Source organism: Bombus impatiens, unplaced genomic scaffold (assembly GCF_000188095.3).
Source record: "Bombus impatiens unplaced genomic scaffold, BIMP_2.2 scf_0013, whole genome shotgun sequence".
Classification (NCBI taxonomy): domain Eukaryota; kingdom Metazoa; phylum Arthropoda; class Insecta; order Hymenoptera; family Apidae; genus Bombus; species Bombus impatiens.
In genome coordinates this window covers 48282-57442 of record NT_176432.1, presented here as the reverse complement: position 1 = coordinate 57442, position 9161 = coordinate 48282, and the positions used below count along the sequence as shown (strand labels likewise).

Below are 9161 nucleotides of genomic sequence, written 5' to 3'. Positions count from 1 at the left end.
ATATTTCATCGACTCGTCTCATGCTTGATTGGCAAGGGGATAAGGTAGGTTGCCAAATCTTTCCTAAATCCAATTTTGTTTACGTTAACAACATCACAATTATCTTCATTTCCTCCCAATCGCATCACAGCGAAACCTTCGTAGCGATCATTGAATCTCATCATCAAAAGTCAGAACCAGCGACTTACAGTACGATCAAGGTTTCGAATGATACGCGTACGCAGCAGCCAGCACAAGCTTTTGTGTCGTACACCTGTCTCAGATCGTCGCAAACCTTGAGAGGGAAAAGAAGGATACCATCTCGAATCCATTCGATATTGTTATAAAGTTATAAAAATTACAAAACACGAGTGTTCGCGAAATCCTTACCGCCGCGTCAATTGGCTCAATAAAACGCGCGATGAACAAGTTTTGTTTGTATCTTTTGTTACAATTATGCGTGCTGACCGCGTCTCAGAAGACGGCTTTAGACACACCGATAAACTTATACTTCTATCGTCAAATTCGTAATTGGTTTTTCGAAAATATCGGTATGTGTTTATTTCATGTGATTAGTTTACAACAATATTTTTTTTGTATATATAAATATATATAATATAAAGGGATGATGTATAATTCCCAGTTAATGTGTTTTTAAAAAGTTGCAGAAAAAAAGAAATATTTGTGAAAATGTGATGGCGCTTGTTTCGTTCTGTGATATTTAGGAAAAGTGTATGTAATTCTTGTTAGATTTACAATGTGTAGAGAGTTTGCAATGTTTTTAGGAGCAAGTTGCTTTTGGAAGATTCATCGATTAATATTCGATTATTTGATTATTTTAATTATTTTTTGGTCAGTTTACAATATTGATTATAGAGATATAATCTGTATGTGTAATAAGTCCCGTTATCAAGATTACAAAATTTTATACTCTATGCAACATACTTTAAAATACTATATTAATTACACATTTGTATTTATTTAACATTTATGATGTCCCTTCAATTTTTCCTTCGCATGTGCGAAACATGAATTTGGAGTTAGTTTGCGCATTTCATGTTTCCATATCTTTTAGAAATATACGTTTAATATAAATTTATGAACAATAAAAATATGTCATTTTCGAACATGATATTTCATGTGTGTTGACACTTCGTACGTAATGACATCCAACAGAAAATGTACGATATGAATCGTCGGAACGAAATGAGAAATACTTTAAAAGGTATAAAGTAGTAAAAGTGGTACAGAAGTTGTAAAAATGTATATGTAACACTAACAATAAGTGGAACACTTTAATGTATTAATATCACTAGTTGCTAAATTGTTCTATTATGTAAGAAGATGATAAAACCCGAAAGTAGTTGTATAGACAAACCTATACGAAAAATATGACAAATATGTAAAGTAACATTTTTACGTTTGATCCTTCTAATAAGTCGATGTTGGAGATTCATTAATTATGGACGTTTAAGTGTGATTTTACTTATGCTTTGACTTGATAAATATTCTATTTGTTATTTTAGATGATAAACAAACAGCACAGCGAAAATATTTTTCATTAAAGATCTATTTTCTATCAATATAAACATTGTAGAAATAATTTTAACTTTTCTATCAATATAATTGCCTTTTATACATATATTGTGCTACTTAAATCACTTTGTAAAATTTTACTAATCAAAATTTTGTTTTGAAATGCTCAAACATGAAAATAGGTTCCTAGTTTTCAGACAGAATTATATCGGTAACGAACTGAAAGTTACTTTTCGTCGTTTTTGCATTAATAGAAAATAGTTTTGATTCTATGTTTGCGTATGTGAAATCACAGAATGGACATTCGCCCAAATCGTAATGAGTGAGTCGTTTGACGTAATCAAACATATTTTCTAGGTGTAAGAAATGAGGGACGATCAGCACGAAATCAAAGAAAATTTCAAAAGCAAGTTCCAACAGACGTTCCATTTCCTTGTAACGTTACAGGTAGTTAAACAGTTTTTATCTATTATTATTATTACCAAAAAAAAAGACAAAATCATGTTTAAATATTATTTCTTCTTATTCACTTTTCTAAAATCACTATTTAATTTAAATTAAATTTAAATTAAATGTTTGTGAAATTTGTATTAAACATCTAGAAATTTTAATATGCCTGGAGCGTTTATTTCCGTTTGCTGATACAAACTGCCAGATCTGTTCAATAACTGTCCATGATTTGTCCCCACCACTTTGCATTGGGGTGGTTTGCCCTTGAACCAGTGACGTGAATAATATGATGCGACAGCAGCTTCTTTTTCAAGATCTGTATCGCCTTCGTATCAGTGAAACAACACTAATGCAACGACAAAACTTCCATATTTTTCATTTTTCGTCAATAAAAATTTCATTCATATATTGGCAAGATTTTTTTTTAATAAAATGAGGCCAAAAACGATACTCTTATAGAATTTGGTTATGCTGATTCAGCTTATGAGTCTTCCTTCTTCGTTTGCTGTCCTTTTCTACGTTCATTGTTGTCGGCAACTTGTATAGAACTTGCTTATTAGCTTGGCACTGCTTGTTAAGAATCGCAAAAATAACAGTAGTTATTCAGCAGAGAAGTGAATCAAACCAGTTATTTTCGAATGGGACAGTTCTCTGTTTGCATACTATTCAATATGTGGCCCCGCTTTGAGTACTTAACAAATATAAGAACACGATTCTTCTTCACATACGGCAAGCGTGAAGCGATTTAAAGAATGGTATGTGAACATTTAACTTGTATTATTCGGGAGCAGAGTTGCCAAGCGTAGGGTAGACATAACGTTATGTAGGTCTATATACACCTATCTGACTTGTGCGCGCTCTGCGTTGGATTGCGGTACTAATCGGCAATTATGTTGCTAAGTACGTAGGACACTTGACTTATATTTGAAAAATATTAGAAGGTCCTTTAATCTCTATTTCCATGTTTCTAATAGAATGGATTGAGATATATGTAATGTCGATTGGATGTAGGAGAAGACACACAATAGTAATGGAGATATTATTAATTTCTGCACTTATTTCACTAAATCCAAGTAATGTGTATCCTATTACGATATACGTGTAAGGTGATAATATGTAGTATTTTTATATTCAGCATATGTTCTGTGATTTTTTAGTCTAAATTTTATATTTTATGTATATGTTTTGTAATATTCACTTTACATAATAATATGATATTATAATAGAACACACATTACTTGGATTTAGCAAAACAAGCGCATAAATAAATAATATTTCCATTATTATTTTGTGTCTTCCCCTACATCTAATCAATATCACATATATTTTTCAGTTTATTTTATTAGAAACAGAGAAGTAGTGGTTAGAGGATCTTCTCATATTTTCTGAACGTAAATTGAGCGTCCCACGTGTTTAGTAATTGCCAATTAGTACTACAACTCATCGCATAGCGTGCACAAGTCGGATAGGTGTATATTTATACGTCTATGTGATGTCACGTCTTCCTTATACCTGGCAACTTTATTTGGGAGCAGTTCGTGAATAGTTTACGAACTATTATAAACCTCTAATAAAATTAGATTTTAATTGGTAAATTTGATGAATTTAATTTAAGCTATTTATATTTACGATACAAATTCTATTAATTTCGCCGACTGGCATAAAAAGGGACAGCAAATAAAGAAGGAAGGTTAGAATTAAAAACTTCAAGGACTACATATTGGCAAGACAATACTAATACAACAAACATTTGCTCTTTTTCTCTGTATTTTATTTTTCTTTTTTTTTTTTTTTTTTGCTTACCGTTAATGAAATTTTCATCAGCATATTCATAAAATCTTTCTGATTAAAACGAGATCAAACATGATGTATTTCGGTTCATGTTTAGTTACTTAATGAGAAAATATAGACATATATGTTGGATAGTATAATAGATTTATTGTTGATACAGGGTGGTCAGAATTTCTTGAAAACAATGTTGTAAAAAGTGTGCAGTTAGAAATTCTGACTCGCGTTATATTACAATGTATTGCTAAACATACGGATCTCTTGTCATTCTCTTTCTATGAGGGTGGAAGATGTACACATGCAATTCTTCTTCTTAATTGGTGTTATACAGGGTGGTGGGTAACTGGTAGTACAAGCAGAGAGGGGGTGATTCTACGCGAAAAAAGAAGTCGAAAATATAGAATAAAAATTTAAACAAAAATTTTTTTTTCTTTTTTTTTTAATTTTTCCATCGAGACAACGATCTACAGCGAGATCCGTTATAACGAGACGTGATAAAGTGCACGCGTACCGAGCGAAAATTCAAAGTCGATTTTCTCGAAAACAAAGCCTCAAACGAAAAATTTTTATTCTATATTTTCGACTTCTTTTTTCGCGTAGAATCACCCCCTCTCTGCTTGTACTACCAGTTACCCACCACCCTGTATAACACCAATTAAGAAGAAGAATTGCATGTGTACATCTTCCACCCTCATAGAAAGAGAATGACAAGAGATCCGTATGTTTAGCAATACATTGTAATATAACGCGAGTCAGAATTTCTAACTGCACACTTTTTACAACATTGTTTTCAAGAAATTCTGACCACCCTGTATCAACAATAAATCTATTATACTATCCAACATATATGTCTATATTTTCTCATTAAGTAACTAAACATGAACCGAAATACATCATGTTTGATCTCGTTTTAATCAGAAAGATTTTATGAATATGCTGATGAAAATTTCATTAACGGTAAGCAAAAAAAAAAAAAAAAGAAAAATAAAATACAGAGAAAAAGAGCAAATGTTTGTTGTATTAGTATTGTCTTGCCAATATGTAGTCCTTGAAGTTTTTAATTCTAACCTTCCTTCTTTATTTGCTGTCCCTTTTTATGCCAGTCGGCGAAATTAATACAAACAGTTTCAAAATGAAATCTGTTCCCTAACTATATACATATTCGGTAGCGGTCCCGCATTTTGAACGCTTATAGACGAAACGCTGCATTAAACAAGTATAGCAGACTCTTTTAACTGCAATCAACATTTTATCGCCCTTTTTTAAGTTTTAGTTACATTTAAATAGGTCTAATTTCGTATCTGTATACAATTATTGAGATTTGTTATTATCAATCAATATAATTATAATAACTTAGTATTTTAATCTTTTTACACTAATCCTTTTAGATGGTAGATCTCCCAAAGTTCCCGACTCAGTTCATCATCTGAGACCAGGTGACATAGATGTTATTGCCGCAATGGGCGATTCTTTAACAGCCGGAGCTGGAATTTTTGCAACTAATTTATTGGAGCTACCCATTGAGAATAGAGGTGCATCAGCGAGTATTGGTGGTCAAGGAACTTGGCGTACATATTTGACGCTTCCCAATATTTTCAAAGTATGTTACTCAAAAATTGATCACATACATAAATTATACAATCATTAATATACTTACTATCTTTTTATAATTTATATTAATCATAAAAGAGAGTATTGCTTTCATAGCCGGCTCTTCCTACATATAGGAATTCAATCCCAAATTAATAGGCTACGCACTTGGAGATTCTCTGACTACTCAACCAGCTTCGCAGTTAGACGTTGCTGAAACTGGCGCAATGTCCAGAGATATGCCATTTATGGCCAAACATCTAATCAATAAAATAAGAAATGACCCGAGGATAAATATGAAGAAACATTGGAAGGTTCGTGTTTTAGATAGAATAATTGTAAATATCAATTTCATTGATTAAGTAATAAAACCTTTGTTTCTATGTTTTATAGTTGATTTTCTTGTTCATTGGACACAATGATTTTTGTGCCGATATATGTGCACTGCCTACTCCATGGTCTGTTTTGGATAACCACAAAACTGATCTAATTAATACTCTTAGGATATTAAGAGACAATATACCCAGAACTTTCGTCGCTATTCAGGTAATACCTCACTTAAAGGAACTCGTTGCTACGCGTGAAGGAAGAAACTCTTTGAAATGCTATATAATGACTACCATTGAATGCTCATGTTTATTCGCTTTGCAATTCAGAGATCGAAGAGAGGAGTATTATGAAATAATAAAGAGGTTTGTATAATTCAGGCAACTTTCAAAGTTTTTTAAATATCTTATATTTGTCAAGATTTTATTATGTTATATTTGCAATATTTATTTTATATTATATATTATATTTATATTTTATATTTTTGTTATATGTTTGTAAACAATTTTATTGCTAAAAGTGGTTATAACATTATAGAGGTTGACTTATTTTAAAATGATCCTCAACAATTAGTTACCTCTAGTTGCAGACTTATTTTTCATTTTAACTTTAATTTTTTACTTTAATTTAAAGTGTTTAATTTTAATGCAAATTATATTAATTACCGTACATATTTCCATTACATTATCTTTATGCGTACGATATTACGATAAGGTAGGGTTACTCGAGTCAGAAGGATATTTGATATTTAATGCAAGGTAAATCTGATTTGCAATTCGCAAAATTCAGAAGCCCTTTTTTAATTTAGGTTGTTAAGCTCCTTAAATCCTACATTTGCAAATAGGCTACTTGACTCGTTATTAGCGACATGACAAACAGTGAATTATATCGTGTACTTAGATGAACTTTTATTCATCAAAAGAAAATTTTTTTAATGATAATTTTGTCCCATATTTTAGGTGGCAACAATTAGAAGAAGAAGTGGTTAATTATTCAGAATTTCATAGAAATGACTTCACTGTAGTGAGCTTACCAACTCTGAAACACGCAAAGGTACCAATTGCCAAGGATGGATTTGCTGATTTGTCATATCTCTCAGCTGATTGTTTTCACCTAAGTCAAAAATCTAATGCACTATGTAAGTATAATGGATGAAATTATATAATTCAACAATCTTTATATAAGTAATCGAATAAAAATTGTTTCATGTATCTCAAGTGGCAAATAATCTATGGAACAATTTGCTAGAACCAGTTGGTAACAAGTCTTCCACTTGGACTCCACTATACGAAAGATTCTTGTGCCCCACCTCGGAAAGACCGTTCTTGATGACACGTGAAAATTCACATAATTTTTCCTACATTAAAGACACGTCTCTAGTTTGATATTATACAATAGAAATAATAACCATTGAAATTTGGTATAGTAGACACAAAGTGCCATTTTAGTCCGCATTAAAATTTTTCTAATATAGTAAATATTTATTTATAATTATTAACAAAGCTATTTTTCTAGATATCTCTGTTATTGCATGTGATCTCATCACGAACTTTATTTATTTCACAGCTGCACTTACTACTTTATATGTCATACTAATTTTCATTAGCGTTCTAATTTTTTATTTTTTAAACACTTTGATATACACAATATATGCTTTGATATACGCAGAAAAAAGAGTGTAAACGTCGATGAATTTTTAAATTTCAAACGAAGGATGATTTTAATATTGTTTCCGAGATACTCAATGTGTGTTTGGGATTTTGGATGGTCCTCAGTTTACAGTACGGACGGCACATTTGCTATTTTTTGGGAAGTTGGACTTTTCCACACTATCTATTGTAAGGTTTACAATTCGGACCGCGTCGAGAGAATAATTGACATCCTAAGCACTTGACGGATCCTCTCAACAGCAAATCTCGTGACATAAACCTCGATACCAGATGAAACTCGACAATAGACCAAGGACGATGGCATCAACTGGACGTTACGCAATGCTCACGACAATTCGACAGTTACAGGATTGGGCAGAAACGCGTTCCCACTTCATAGGAAATGTTGACTAAAACACACCCCCTAGACTGACAGTTAGCCTTTAACGCTCCAAATGTGCCTCTCAAGCACTGTAGACAAAGCATCAACACATTGTTTCCTGAGAAAATCGTTGAAGTGGTGGCGGAAATTGTTCTTTTGGGAATTAGAAACAAGCGTAATAAATGCTTATATACTTTACAAGATTTCTCAGGAAAGGAAAGGAGAAAGTATGATGTGAATAAGTTGGAGTTGCCGGTCGATATTCACAATTAAAAGTCGGAGCGTTAAGAGTTAGAATATAAGCACCAGGCGCTTCAAGAGACAACAGATTTATCACACACACGCCCACGTTTAAACTCTGTTATTTACAATTCATATTCTCCCGTTTATGCTAAATAGTTCAAACAAACCTACTAAACACAAGCTTACTTACTAAGAAACTTACTAAGAAATTTATTAAGAAACAAACTGATCTCACACCGAAACGTAAGTCGCACACTTGTTTTTTGAGTCACCTTTATAAATCTCCCTCATATTCTTGCTTAAATTATCGAAGCCATAATTCACGCGAGTCTATCATGGCTCCTAATCAAGAAGAACGCATTAAAATTTTAAAACTGCAACCCGTAGCGTACAAGATAGAATTAGAATAGTTTCAAGCGGTACTTGATACCTATAGTGAAGGAGCGTCAGCAACAATCATTCGGGTTTATTTGGAAGTAAACCAGAATTTGCCGCATTTAAAAAAGCCCAAAGCAGATTGGACGATATAGACGATGGTCAGTCATAATATCCGCATACGTGAATTCTGCGAATTCAATCGAACTCCACGTCAATCATTCATCTACCAGACGCGAATTACGTGTAGTTTTTGTAATAGTCTTCACGTGTTACGAATTAGTGGCAATGTTTGTACCGGAGGGAATAAACATTGTGAGATAAAAAAATCTTTGCCTCAATTGTCTGTGTAGGACTCATTCCGTTTATGAATGTCAAGCAAGCAGCTGCACGCAATGTCATAAACGGCACCATTCTTTTCCGCATTTGAATACGGTTAATTCATCACAGCCAGCTCAAACACATCTAATATGTCATTCGTCCCATATATCTTCAAATGTTATTTTGTCGACTTCTATCATAAACATCACCGATCGGAACGGAGACGCACAACCGTGTATAGACTTACGAAATTCCTGCTCCGAGACACATTTCCGACCGAAAAAATGTAAAAGCGTCACGGTTTAAATACGCAAAGAATTGCCGTATTATTACGCGGTTCCAATCAAATGACATCGCACATCAATCAAATGATTCGGGCGAAAATCTAGTCACGCGCCAGTAATTATACGGCAGTCGTTAGCGTTCTGTTTTGCGACCAAGTTTTCAGGACAGAAAAAACAAATAAAAACAAAATCACATAGAAGCTCCGCCCCCCCCCCCCCCCCCACACACCCCCACAA

The 9161-nt window shown here is 32.9% G+C and overlaps 1 protein-coding gene across 2 annotated transcripts; it reads left to right on the top strand.

The window, feature by feature from the left end:
• The first annotated feature begins 226 nt into the window (after positions 1–226).
• LOC100748191 (phospholipase B1, membrane-associated-like) lies at positions 227–8421 on the top strand. Of its 2 annotated transcripts, XM_003484491.4 has the most exons (7): positions 230–530; positions 1873–1962; positions 5142–5353; positions 5481–5657; positions 5737–6035; positions 6630–6808; positions 6889–8421. In XM_003484491.4, exons 1-7 carry the CDS (start codon positions 401–403, stop codon positions 7053–7055), a joined length of 1254 nt encoding a protein of 417 aa, XP_003484539.1. In that variant the 5' UTR covers positions 230–400; the 3' UTR covers positions 7056–8421. The 2 variants fall into 2 exon arrangements, with proteins under 2 accessions (XP_033180809.1, XP_003484539.1); XM_033324918.1 differs by lacking the exon at positions 1873–1962 and having other exon boundaries at positions 227–530.
• The last annotated feature ends 740 nt before the right edge of the window (positions 8422–9161 follow it).

Bases quoted from the DNA above. Each gene is read 5' to 3' on its own strand.
- LOC100748191 (XM_003484491.4), top strand. From the start codon at position 401: ATGAACAAGTTTTGTTTGTATCTTTTGTTACAATTATGCGTGCTGACC. The intron at 6,036-6,629 runs GTTTGTATAATT...CCCATATTTTAG, and splicing joins TATTATGAAATAATAAAGAG to GTGGCAACAATTAGAAGAAG. The intron at 6,809-6,888 runs GTAAGTATAATG...ATGTATCTCAAG, and splicing joins TCAAAAATCTAATGCACTAT to TGGCAAATAATCTATGGAAC.